General features: G+C 43.3%; 1 protein-coding gene and 1 long non-coding RNA gene across 2 annotated transcripts in view; both read right to left on the bottom strand.

Annotated features, from left to right (window-relative positions):
• The window catches only part of LOC309395857, a 98,289-nt gene that overhangs the window by 72,298 nt on the left and 11,655 nt on the right, over positions 1-14,336 (bottom strand). The window contains exon 2 of the long non-coding RNA XR_014175993.1: positions 14,066-14,230. This is a non-coding gene — a long non-coding RNA (uncharacterized lncRNA). The remainder of the gene's footprint in view (positions 1-14,065; positions 14,231-14,336) is intronic.
• Positions 3,725-5,464, bottom strand: UTP3 (UTP3 small subunit processome component). Its single transcript, XM_081960410.1, has one exon. The coding sequence runs from the start codon at positions 5,292-5,294 to the stop codon at positions 3,813-3,815; it is 1,482 nt and encodes a 493-aa protein (XP_081816536.1). The 5' UTR covers positions 5,295-5,464; the 3' UTR covers positions 3,725-3,812.

Consider the following 14,336-nt stretch of genomic DNA (forward strand, 5'->3'; position numbering starts at 1 on the left):
GTGACCATCCCAAGTGACAATGACACTGAAAAAAGTGACTGATGACCCTTTGACCATTACAGCATCCCCATGGCCACCTGATCAAAATTTAAGACAGTTGGCAACTGACTCATATTTATGACCGTTGTGGTGTCCTGCGATTATGTGGTCTCCTTTTGTTGACCTTCTGACAAAGCAAACTCAATGAGAAAGCCAGCTTCACTTAACAACCGTTAGTCATTGAACCACTGCAGTGATTCGCTTGACGAATGTGGCAAGAAAAGTTATAAAATGGGACAAAACGTGCTCGACGAATTTCTCTCTTGGTAATATAAAATCCGAGCTCAATTGTGGTCCAGGAAGTTGAGGACTGCCTGTAATTCTTGTTTGGGTTTTGGGGTAGTTTCAGTTAATTTTTCATTTTGATTTTTTTTTCTCTTCACCCTAGAAATGCGTGCAGAAATAATGTTTTCCTCAGACGTGGTGGTATTTTACCATTATTTTTTTTTTCCTTTCCCCTCTTTGTTACAATTCTTATTTGGGTTTGGATTAATGTTCCTTTTTAAATTATTTCCCTTTTTGCTCGGTAATTTGTGTGGATAAATAAGGCTATTTTCAGAGGTGGTGGTAGCATTTTGCCATTTTCTTTCTCAGTTCCTCGGAGGATTTCTTTGCTACAATTCTTATTTAGGAAGAATAGCTTAGTTCACCTTTTTAAAAGCTATTTTTCGCCTTCCCCAGGCTCCAGAGGCTTTATAGGAGCCTGGGGAGGGCTCCAGACGGTCCCTGAAGCCTCCGGAGGGCCGGGGGAGGCTCTTTTTACCCTCCCCAGGCTCCTATAAAGCCCCTGGAGCCTGGGGAGGGCAAAAAAAGCATGTAAAAATGGGGGGGGTCGCGCGTTGTGCGCGCATGCGCACTGGGGGGTCGCGCGTTGCATTATGGGTGCGGCACGCCCGCACTCGACCCCCCTGCGCTCCCCCCACTTGTGGCACGCGAGCCAAAAAAGGTTTGCCATCACTGCCATATAGTTTGTGTGCGTGATAGGTTTTTTTTTCAAATTGTAGGGTGGTTTTTTAAAAATATATCAGTAAAACAGTTAAAATCATTGTGATGTTATTCAGTTGGCCTATGTTATTAGAATAGAATAGAATAGAATAGAATAGAATAGAATAATAGAAGAGTTGGAAGGGACCTTGGAGGTCTTCTAGTCCCACCCTCTGCTTAGGCAGGAAACCCTACACCACTTCAGACAAATGGTTGTCCAATCTCTTCTTAAAAACTTCCAGTGTTGGAGCGTTCATAACTTCCGGAGGCAAATTGTTCCACTGATTAATTGTTGTCAGGAAATTTCTCTTTGGTTCTAAATTGCTTCTCTTGATTAATTTCCACCCATTGCTTCTTGTCTTGCCCTCAGGTGCTTTGGGGAATAGTTTGACTCCCTCTTCTTTGGGGCAACCCCTGAGATATTGGAAGACTGCTACCATGTCTCCCCTAGTCCTTCTTTCTCTTAAACTAAACATACCTAGTTCCTGTAACCGTTCTTCATATGTTTAAGTTTGCAGTCCCCTAATCATAATTTTGAGCTGTTTCATTAAAACTAATAAGAATCCACAAAACTTAATAACCAGTTTTGCAAATTCTTCAGTAACTTTACTATTGCATGGCAAATGAAACTGATAGGTACCATTTAATGAAGAACATTATCTTAAAGTAACTATCAAACCTAACCAATCTTCCTCAAATTTTCACTCTTTATTATGCTGGTTGATGTAATAAAGATTTGATTTGATACCTTTCAGATTCTGGCTGGAAGGTTTGGGGAATTGGTCTAAAACATCTGAAAATGACTAGATATGATGTAACAGAAAAGCAGAATTGTCTCAGTAGGTGGCAGCATTTGGCTACATTTTCTAAAATCTAAACAGAGGGGGACTTGACTAGTACTTAGATTAGGAAACTACTAGCCAATATCAAAGCCTGAAGATCAGACTGAAGAATAGTTATAAATTAGTTATAAATAGTTATAAACTCACAGAAAAGACATCATCAGCAAACTGCTTCTGTACTAAGGCCAAGAAAAATACATGGATATGTACCAGAAGTAACCCAATGGTGAAACTTGACTCCACAAAGACTTGACTTTTATGGAAGGTTACAATAGCATGAAAACAACTTGGAAAGTTGCCCTGAATTGACAATATAGGTAGTCCTCGACTTACGGCCGCAATTGAGCTCAACAGTCCTGTGGTTAAGTGAGACCTTTGCTAAGTGAGTTTTGCCCCGTTTTATGCCCTTTCTTGAATCAGCTGTGAATCACTGCAGTTGATCAAGATAGCGACGTGGTTGTTAAGTGAATCTGGCTTCTCCATTGACTTGGTCAGAAGGTCGCAAAAGGGGATCACGTGACCTTAAGACGCAGCAACGGTCATAAATAACCATTTGCCAAGCATCTGAATTTGGATCACACGATCGTGGGGATGGCTGCAAAGGTGGTAACTGTGAAAAAAGTCATTTTTTCCCCAGTGCCGTTGTAACTTTGAACAATTACTAAACCAACTGTTAAGTCGAGAACTATCTATAGTTGTATCCAATGTGTGCATAATACCCACACCCGTCAGCCCCGTTTTGTGCCTAGCAGGCCTCCCTGAAGCCTCCTGGGACAAAAAATGTTGCACTCCCCTGTATGCGCACGCGCCCCTCCCCGCCCCACATAGGCACACAGGTCTTACACATGCGCTCCCACTCCCGTACATGTGTGGCAGAGACCTGAAAATCAGCTGGCCATCACGCACACATGCACGTTGGAGCTAAGTTGGGGCGTGCCATAATTTCACCACAAACTATATTGTCATCTATCTCCCCTCTTCGCTGCTACGTCCTTCCACATTTGATTCCAGAAATAATATCAATGGTCAAGGAACTAAGTGACGCATGATTGAAGGAGGCGCCTCTGCTAGTGCTCATTTAAGCACTCTGGATAATCTTCAATTTATGACGATTGAGCCGCAAATCTCTGCTGCAAACGAAGAGGTTTTTTTAGTGAATTTTGACCCATTTTTACCACCTTTCTGGATTTTGATCATGTGAACGCAGGGATGTTGCAATGGCCATAGGTTTTCATGCAACTGTTGCAGCATCCCCAGGATCACATAATCAAAACTCAGACTTTTGGCAACTTTTCCCAGTGATGTTGAAACTTCAAATGGTTAAAAAAAAGGTACCTTGAAGACTACCTGTATATATTAAAGTCAAACCCCTGTAATGGATACAACCCTGGAAGTGAGAACCATTGTTAAAAGCTAGCTGATAACCCGACATTGTCCAGGGATTTATTTATAGGGGGGAAATGTCTGGACCAAACGTAATTTCTAATGTTGGATTTTCCCCCTTACTAGAGGGAGCCCCTTTGTGGAATACTGTGAAGCCATTACAATGGCAACTCCACTGCACTGTGCAGTAGAAGCCATTTTATGGCAGTACAGTAGAAGCCGTTTTATGGCAGTACAGTAGAAGCCATTTTAAGGCACAACAGGCTGTATCTTAACACACACCCAGAGGAGTGTTAGGGGTGTCTTACCCCCACAATATTTGTTTCCAGAGAGTAATTCATCTGTGTACCAAGTTTGGTTGAAATTGTTCAAGGTGTTCCAGAGTTATGCCGGAATATACACACACATTTATAGATAGATAGATAGATAGATAGATAGATAGATAGATAGATAGATAGATAGATAGATAACACATGTTATAATTCCCAAAAAGAGATACATTTATTAAGTTCAGGTCCACTAGTCTGCAAATAGAGGGAGAGGTGAAAAAAGGAAGACCATGGATCACTTGAGCTTAATACTTTTCTTAACTCCAGCACGAATGCCGGACAGTTCGCCTGCGTATTTTTGCGTTTCTCTTCGGAATTCACGAACTTGTCCCCTTCTACGGATCTTGGCTTTTCTGAATTTCTCACGATGTTTGACTCTTGGGTTGCGGTCAATCTTCTTTCTTCTCGGGGTAAGGCCTTTATTTTTCAACATCTGGTACGTTGCTCCTCTCTTTTGGTCCGATTCCTCCTCTTCAACGACAGGATGACTGATGCCTTCTTTTTCTTCTCGTTTCCTCTTCTTCTTAAGCATGATCTTCTCTTCCATCTCCTTGTAAAACGCCAACGCAGCTTGCTCATCCAAATCAGAATCGTCTGGCAGTTCGTCTTCAGCCTCATCGTTCGTAAAGTTTGGAGATTTCCTTTTCCTCTTATTAACCATTTTTCTAACCAACGGCAGGGGCTTCTTCCTACTTCCCACCCCATCGGTCTCCTTACTATGGTATTCCTTAAGAAGCAGACGAACCTCTGGCAACAGCTTTTGGTCCACCACCGCCAAGTCATTGATCAGGTTCCTGTAAGTGACAAGCCTTTCAATGACAGGATGGCCATGGATTGGAATCCTTTTGGCTTTCAGCACCAAGTAAAAACTGATGTTGCAGCAGTAGTTCAGATAGAGGTGGTACTTGGTTTGCAAATACTGGCTCCCTTTTCCTTCTGGGATGACTCCGTCCCCCATCATTTGCACCAGGGGCTCAAGCTCATCCCTGAGCTCCAGGACTTTGGCTTCGAAGTCCTGAATCAGCTCCAGCAGTTCGGGAGATTCCTTCCTCAGCAATTTCAGCTGCTCTTTCTTAGAAAGGGACGCCAAGTCCTTGGCGATGTTCTGTCCAGATTCTTTCCCGCCCGTTGGCTCAGCTACCCTGGCATAAGCCTGCAGGAGATCCAAGCCGTAGTCTTCCTCGCCCAAGTTCTCCGCCATCCTCCTCTGGATGGCCTGAGCTTCCACCTCTTCTTCCAGCTCCTCGGCTTCCACCTCTTCCTTGCTCTTCTTGGGGGCCTTGGGGCGCCGGGGCGCCCCCTCATAGTCCGTGCCATAGTAGAGCTTCTTCCTCTGGCCCCAAGCCAGCTCATTGGGGAGGCCTGAGCCCCATCGGCCTGAGCCCCGCTGCTCTTCCAGGTCGCTGTCCATGTCCAGAGGCTCATCGTCCTCCTCATCTTCCTCATCCTCATCCTCCTCACCAGGCCCCGCGTCCTCATCTTCCTCAGACTCGCTGTTCTCGGACAGGTGCAGGCCCAGCACCTCTTCCACTTCTTCCTCCTCCTCCTCTTCCTCACTGCCCAGCGCCGCCAGCACCGCCTCCTCCAGCCGCCGCTCGTGGAAGTCGTCCGCCTCCTCCGTCACGCGTGGCTCTCCCGGCTCCGGCTCCTCCAACTTTTCTTCGCGCCCAGCCGAGGCCCGCAAAGCCGGCGGGATTTTCCGGCGTGCTTTCCCCATGATGGCCGCCGAATGCCTCAAAAAAAAAAAAAAAAAGACGACGACAACCGGGGAAACGAGACGAACGGACGCAACGGTCTCGACGGCGAGGCAAGGTACGACTTCCGGGTCGAGGTTGAGGCCACTTCCGGTTTCCAGGAAAGTCAAGGGATGACGCTTCTGCGCTTGTCGCCTCTGTTCCCGTGACGCGATCTGGGCTTTGCCTCCACGTGGGTTAACTTCCGGCGGCTGAGCTTCCGGTTGTGGAGAGCTTGCGGCGCTCTGTTTGAAAAAGGACGATAGAGAGTGGAGCCTGTTTGAAAGAACGTTGCACCGCCGCTCCTCGCCCCCCCCTCCCTGGTTTTCATAAGGAATATGTTGATTTTTTGGATATCTGTGGGAAATCTGCCTCTGCAGGCTGACTCATTCTGTATTGCCTACCCTTGCTTTTGTTTTCCATTTTATTTTTTCTTTCTGCTTTAGCTATCTATCATCTATTTATCATTATCTACCATTTACCTATCTTATCAACCTGTCTGTGTACCATCCAACTACCTACCTACCTACCTGCCATCTATTATTATCTACCATCTGCCTATCTATTTCTGTTTGTCTATCATCTGCCATCTACCTATCAATCTTTGTCTATTATCCACCCATATTTCTATCATTATCTACTATCTACTAACCTATCTACCTCTATCTATCTCTGTTTATCTATCTGTCTATCATCTACCTATCAACCTTTGTCTATCATCTATCCACCCACACATCCATCTATCATTGTCTATCATATGCACATCAATATGCCTGTCTGTCTGTCTGTCTTATCTAGCCAGCTAGCTATATCTATCTATCTATCTATCTATCTATCTATCTATCTATCTATCTATCTATCTATCTATCTATCTATCTATCTATCTATCTATCTATCTATCTACATACTTACATACATACATACATACATATGTCTATCATCCATCAATCCACCCATCCATCATTGTCTACCATATACCTATCAACATGTCTGTCTGTCTGACCTATCTATCTATCTATCTATCTATCTATCTATCTATCTATCTATCTATCTATCTATCTATCTATCTATCTATGTCTATCATCCATCAATCCACCCATCCATCATTGTCTACCATATACCTATCAACATGTCTGTCTGTCTGTCTGTCCTATCTATATATCTAATCTATCTATCTATCTATCTATCTATCTATCTATCTATCTCTATCATCCATCCACCCATCCATCATTATCTACCATATACCTATCAATATGTCTGTCTGTCCTATCTATCCATCTATCTATCCATCCATCCATCCATCCACCCACACATCCATCTATCATTGTCTACTATATGCCTATCAACATGTCTGTCTGTCTGTCTGTCTTATCTGTCTGTCTGTCTGTCTATCTTATGGTTACTATGTGCTACCTATGTGTATCATCTATCATTATCTACCATCTGCCTATCAACCTCTGTCTATCATCTGTCTGTCTGTTTAGCTAAATTAATGGGCCACCAAACTGCAGTGGACTCTACTGTCCATTTTTTATACTGTGTCGTTATTATGTGTATTTTATTGCTGTTCCTTAGATTTGCAAACTTGTAGTAGCAGCCGGACAAAGGGATATGTAATTAACTTTACTGTCACAAAATTAGTCTCCACAGGGAACTGTGGCAGGTTTTCCTGGACTTGGAAGTGATGCGAGGTTTAAGCTGGCTAGTATTTTTATTCATTTGGTATTACATTTTTCTTTACAAGTAACTCCAGGTGGCCTGTGGGGATAGCCAAGGAAGACCAAGAGGGGAAGTCAAACGGGAAATCAAACACCCATTTTATTGTCAGGAAAACTGCATCCAATGTGATCTGCTGGAGGGAGGGATATAAAAATACAAGATGACAGGCACAATGGTGTGATGAAACCCCTGTGATCAGGAATGCAAATCTTGAAGTTTTGGGTTCCCTCAGAACCATGATGCCCCTGACTGTGTTTATGCAGTGAGGAGTTGAATTTTACTAAAGGCTGTGGTGGCGCAGTGGTTAGAATGCAGTACTGCAGGGCTAACTCACTCCTCACTCCCCGAGTTCGATCCTGACTGGCTCAAGGTTGATTCAGCCTTCCATCCTTCCGAGGTGGGTAAAATGAGGACCCAGATTGTTGGGGGCAAGAGGCTGACTCTGTAAACCGCTTAGAGAGGGCTGTAAAGCAGTGTAAAATGGTATATAAGTCTAAGTGCTATTGCTATTTTTTACCAGGAGATGGAAATAGTTACAGGTTGTCAAAGCGATAACACTCAGGGTGTTGACCTCTAAGCCAATCCACAAGGGGACAATGCCTGTGTAACCACTGTTCTCCTTTCCTCATGATAGAATAGAAGCAGGAGTAGGAATAGGAGTAGGCGTAGGAATAGGAATAGGAATAGGAATAGAATTCTTTATTGGCTAAGTGTGATTGGACACACAAGGAATTTGTCTTTGGTGCATATGCTCTCAGTGTACATAAGGAGAATAAAATACATTCATCAAGAATAAAAAGATACAACACTTAGTGATAGTCAAGGTTACTAAAAAGCTATCAAATCGTATTAGGAAACAATTAAAAACAATATAAATTGAAAAATACAAGCAACATGGTTATGGTAATAAGTTGGAAGAGATAGATACTAGTAAGGAAGAGAAGAATAATAGTAATACAGTCTTAATAAATTATTTGTCAGTGTTGTGGGAACTAGTTGATAAGCAGAGTGATGGAATTCGGGGGACAAACTGTCCTTGTGTCTAGTTTTCTTGGTGTGCAGTGCCCTATAGAGTCATTTTGAGGATAGGAGTTGAAACAATTTATGTCCAGGATGTAAGGGGTCTGTAAATATTTTCACTGCCCTCTTTTTGACTCATGCAGTGTAATGATCCTCGATGGAAGGCAAATTGGCAGTAATTGTTTTTTCTGCAGTTCTAATTATCCTCTGAAGTCTGTGTCTGTCTTGTTGGGTTGCAGAGCCAAACCAGACAGTTATATAGTCCTTGACTTGTGACCACAGTCAAGCCCAATATTTCCATTGCTAAGTGAGGCAGTTATTAAGTGAGTTGCGCTTCACTTTATGACCTTTTTCGCTTTTGGGGGGGGCACGATTGTTAAGCAACTTAACTGCAGTTGTTAACAGAATTGTATGGTTGTTAAAAAACAAATTTGACTTCTCCTGTTGACTTCGCTTGCAGGGAGCTGGCTGGGAAATTTACCAATGGTGACCCCAGGATAGTCATAACTAGATGCCAGTTACCAAGCATTCGAATTCTGACCACAGGGATGCTACAATGGTCATAACTGTGAAAAATAGCCACATGTCATCGTCCCCCTTTTTTTTTAGTGCCGTTGCAACTTTAATCATTAAACAAATAGGATGGATGCATATAATATCTCAAAGATGAAAAAGCTGATATCTAATAATGGCTTTCTTCTGCGACATTAAACAGCTTTATCCTAATTATTAAACCTGCCTATTTTACCCTTGAATTCCTCCTCAATTGTAGCAGCTGCACCTGTTTTGTGGTTTCCTTAAAAATAAACTGCCACCTGGGCTGGTTTGCATACAATGGTTCCAGAGTTGGGCCCAATATATCACTTTGTGGGTATCAGATGCATTCTTTTTCCACCACAAACAACGCTGGGAGTAATCTCATTGTTCTTCTGTTGGTGTCTCTTTCTCGGCTTCCTGTACTTCGTTGACTGAGAAGAGGCACGGTGCGAAATATTCCCACGTGGCAGTTTTAATCATGGTTTATATGGAGGCGTACAGGAGGGGGAAAAGGTTATGTGGTCATAGCATTATTTTTGACACTGAAATATCTGATTATACTTTAAAAGTAAAGTACCTTTAATTCAAGTGAATTGTTGATAGTTTACATGGAGATTTCAGTACAGTTTCCTTGACAGTGAGAACAATTAACCAGTGGAACCGCTTGCCTCTAAAAATTGTGAATATTCCAACACTGGAGGATTTTAAGAAGAGGTTGGACAGCCATATCTCTGAAACGGTATAGACCATTGTATCCTGCTTGAACTGGGGGTTGGACTAGAAGGCCTCCAAAGTCCCTTCCAATTCTCTTATTCTCTTAAATCTTTCATCATAGAATAACAGAGTTGGAAGGGACCTTGGAGGTCTTCTAGTCCCATCCCCCCCCCTGCTTAGGCAGGAAACAAATGGTTAGCCAACATCTTCTTTAAAACTTCCAGTGTTGGAGCATTCACAACTTCTGGAGGGAAGCTGTACCACTGATTAATTGTTCTAACTGTCAGGAAATTTCTCCTTATTTCTAGGTTGCTTCTCTCCTTGATTAGTTTCCACCCATTGCTTCTTGTTCTACCCTCAGGTGGTTTGGAGAATAGCTTGACTTCCTCTTCTTTGGGGCAACCCCTCAAATATTGGAACACTGCTATCATATCCCCCCTAGTCCTTCTTTTCATAAGACTAGAGGTACCTAGTTCCTGCAACCGTTCTTCATATGTTTTAGCCGCCAGTCTCCTAATAATACAATACAGTACAGTACAGTACAATACAATACAATACAATACAATACAATAGTAGAGTTGGAAGGGACCTTGGAGGTCTTCTAGTCCAACCCCCTGCCTAGGCAGGAAACCCTATACCATTTCAGACAAATAGCTATCCAACTTCTTAAAGACTTCCAGTGTTGGGGCATCCACAACGTCTGGAGGCAATTTCTGTTCCACTGATTAATTGTTCTAACTGTCAGGAAATTTCTCCTCAGTTCTAAGTTGCTTCTCTCCTTGATTAGTTTCCACCCATTGCTTCTTGTTCTACCCTCAGGTGCTTTGGAGAATAGTTTGACTCCCTCTTCTTTGTGGCAACCCCTGAGATATTGGAAGACTGCTATCATGTCTCCCCTAGTCCTTCTTTCTACTAAACTAGACATACCCAGTTCCTGCAACCGTTCTTCATGTGTTTTAGCCTCCAGTCCCCCAATCCTCTTTGTTGCTCTTCTCTGCACTCTTTCTAGAGTCTTCACATCTTTTCTACATCGTGGCGACCAGAACTGAATGCCGTATTCCAAGTGTGGCCTTACCAAGGAATTATAAAGTGGTATTAACACTTCACGTGATCTTGATTCTATCCCTCTGTTGATGCAGCCTAGGACTGTGTTGGCTTTTTTGGCAGCTGCTGCACACTGCTGGCTCCTATTTAAATGGTTGTCCACTAGAACTCCAAGATCCCTCTCACAGTTACTACTATTGAGCATGGTACCACCTATACTGTACCTGTGCATTCCGTTTTTGTTGCCTAAATGTAGAACCTTACTCTTTTCACCACTGAATTTCATTTTATTAGATAGTGCCCAGTGTTCAAGTTTGTCAAGATCCTTCTGTATCTTAAGCCTTAATCATCTTTGTTGCTCTTCTCTGCACTCTTTCTAGAGTCTTCACATCTTTAAATTTTTACATCCTGGCGACCAAAACTGGATGCAGTATTCTAGCACAAGACCTGTATTGCACACACATATGCACAAATCACGATCTGTCCACTGTGGCTTTAATTTGGGAAATCACTTATTATTTATTTAAATATATTAGGCACCCAGCTCCAATGGAAACTTAGAGGAGAAGAGTCAGTTTTGATCAGATATGACAACGTTCAGATTGGTTAAATCTAGCAGAGGGGGGAACTTTGCTTTGAAAAGCTTAATTCGGTCATTCTTCAGAGGGCAATAATCAGAATTCCTAATGTTTTCAGAAATTCATTATTAGTTGTGCTCCCTGGGTAAACTCCCCATGGATTGTCACTTCATTAGTCCTCGACTTAACAACCATTCATTTAGGGAGCATTCAACAGAGCTGAAAAAACAGGGACACCTGACTCCTTTTTCACACAACCATAGCAGCAGTCCCATACTCACAGAATCAACATTCGGACGTTTGGCCCCTGGCTCGTATTTATGACGGTTTGCAGCGTCCCTGAATCACCTGATCCCCTTTTGCGACCTTCTGATGAGCAAAATCAGTGGGGAAGCTGGTTTCACTTAGCAAGCAGGTTCTGGATTTAACAGCTGCAGTGATCCACTTAATAATGGCAGCTAGAAAAGCCAGGGGGCAAAACTCATTTAACAACCGTCTTGCTTAGCAACTGACATTTTGGGTTCAATTGTGGTCATAAGTTGAGGACTTCCTATATTTTAAGCGCCCTTTCCCCCCAAGATCTCCCGCTTCTGTCCACAGGTAGACCCTCTCTGCCCTTCGTCGGCTTTTAACTGAGTGGAAATATAATAATCATAATCTTTCTTTGGGGTTTAATCCTTGTTTTGTACTCTAAAGTACGTTGGACCCAGTTGCGGTTAATCGTGGGCGGCTGAAGCACTTGTGTTACGCTGAAGAAAAGACCAGGACATCCCACCCGATGCTAATAATATATTACCCCGAAGGTTTGAAAATTCAGTTGGGGGGGCGTCTTCGGTAAAATAGCCCATCATTTTGGTGTCATAACCAACAAAGGAACTGAAACTCGATTCTTTAGAAATCAAACTGTGGTCAGGAGGTGTGTGTTTTTAACATGTGCTTGAAGGCAGTTAAGGGCAGAACCCGACGGACGAAGGACTGAAAAAGGCAGCTTGAAATCTAGGTAGAAATTGCTGTCTTGTACGCGACATTTTATTCTAATAAAAATAAAACCGTTGCCTGCACCACAGGAGCCATATGAATTTGCTACCCAATGCCAAAATATCTGTGTCACAGCTACCTTCGTTTGTGGTCACAGTTCCCACGTAACTGCCATCTTCCCCCCCCCCCCTACTCAATTTTTCTTCCCCTACACACATACACACACACATTTAACAGAATAACAGAGTTGGAAGTGACCTTGGAGGTCTTCTAGTCCAACCCTCTGCTCAGGCAGGAATCCCTATACCATTTCAGACAAATGATTGTACAATCTCTTCTTTAAAAAAACCTCTGAAGGCAATTTGCTCCACTGATTTATTGTTCTCACTGACAGGAAATTTCTCTATACTTCCAGGTTACTTCAGCTTTACTTCTCTCCTTGATTACTTTATACAATACAATAGTAGAGTTGGAGATCTTCTAGTCCAACCCTCTGCCTAGGCAGGAAAGCCTATACCGTTTCAGACAAATGGATATCCAACATCTTCTTAAAGACTTCCAGTGTTGGAGCATTCACAACTTCTGGAGGCAACTTCTGTTCCACTGATTAATTGTTCTAACTGTCAGGAAGTTTCTCCTCAGTTCTAAGTTGCTTCTCTCCTTGATTAGTTTCCACCCATTGCTTCTTGTTCTACCCTCAGGTGCCTTGGAGAATAGTTTGACTCCCTCTTCTTTGTGGCAACCCCTGAGATATTGGAACACTGCTATCATGTCTCCCCTAGTCCTTCTTTCCATTAAACTAGACCTACCCAGTTCCTGCAACCGTTCTTCATATGTTTTAGTCTCCAGTCCCCTAATCCTCTTTGTTGCTCTTCTCTGCACTCTTTCTAGAGTCTCCACATCTTTTCTACATCGTGGTGACCAAAACTTTCCCCCCATTGCTTCTCATCCTGCCTTCAGGTGCTTCAGAGAATAGCTTGACTCCCTCTTCTTTGTGTTGTTAGTTGCTAAGTCGTATCCGACCCATCGTGACCCCCTGGACAATGTTCCTCCAGGTCTTCCTGTCATCTACCATACTCTGGAGTCCATTGAAGCTCATGCCAACTGCTTCGGTGACTCCATCCAGCCACCTCGTTCTCTGCCGTCCCCTTCTTCTCTTGCCCTCCATCGTTCCCATCATGAGACTCTTCTCCAATGAGTCCTTCCTTCTCATTAGGTGGCCAAAGTATTTGAGTTTCACCTTCAGGATCTGGCCTTCTAAAGAGCAGCCAGGGTTGATTTCCTCTAGGACTGACCGGTTGGATGGCCTTGCAGTCCAAGGGACTCACAGGAGTCTTCTCCAGCACCAGAGTTCAAAGGCCTCCATTCTTTGGCGCTCAGCCTTCCTTATGCTCCAACCTCCACAGCCATCCATTGCAACTGGGAAAACCACAGCCTTGACTATATGCACTTTGGTTGGCAGGGTGATATCTCTGCTTTTTAGTATGCTGTCTAGATTTGCCATAGCTTTCCTCCCCAGGAGCAAGCCTCTTTTAATTTCTTGGCTGCAGTCCCCATCTGCAGAGATCTTGGAGCCCAGGAAAATAAAATCTGTCACTTCCTCCATTTTGTCCCTATCTATTTGCCAGGAAGAAGAAGAGTGCCAAAGTTGGCTTGAAACTCAACATTAACAAAACTAAGATCATGGCATCTGGCCCTCTCAATTCTTCTTTGTAGTAGTGCCTCAAATATTGGAATTGATTGCTATTGTGCCATCCCTTCTACGAGGGGCTGTAGAAACGGGCAGTGATTTAGAAAACCTTCACGTGATAACAATTTATCACCATGAAGTTTTTTATTTTTTAAGACGCCACAAGCGGTTTGTGGTTTCTGCTGTAAAAAAATAATGGAACTATGTATAACTATAGTACACATTATTAACTATCCCACTGGAAGTTGGTTTTTTATATTAGCTGAAAACTATTTAATTCTATGCCACATACTAGATAGGAACTCAGTAGCTCAGTGGCTAAGACGTTGAGCTTGTCGATCGGAATGGTCAGCAGTTCAGCGGTTCGAATCCCTAGCGCCGTGTAACGGAGTGAGCTCCCGTTACTTGTCCCAGCTTCCGCCAACCTAGCAGTTTGAAAGCACATAAAAAATACAAGTAGAAAAGTAGGAACCACCTTTGGTGGGAAGGGAACAGCGTTCCGTGCACCTTCGGCGTTTAGTCATGCCGGCCACATGGCCCCAGAGACATCTTCAGACAGCACTGGCTCTTCGGCTTAGAAATTGAGATGACCACCGCCCCCTAGAGTTGGGAACGAATGGCACATACATGCAAGGGGAACCTTTACCTGTACCTCTACCTCTGCCACATACTACGATATTCTATTTATGCCCCAGTGGCCTCACAGCAGTAATATATTTTCCAGAAAAGATTAAATTCCCACTTGT

Source organism: Natrix helvetica (genome assembly GCF_964273705.1).
Source record: "Natrix helvetica genome assembly, chromosome: 7".
Classification (NCBI taxonomy): domain Eukaryota; kingdom Metazoa; phylum Chordata; class Lepidosauria; order Squamata; family Natricidae; genus Natrix; species Natrix helvetica.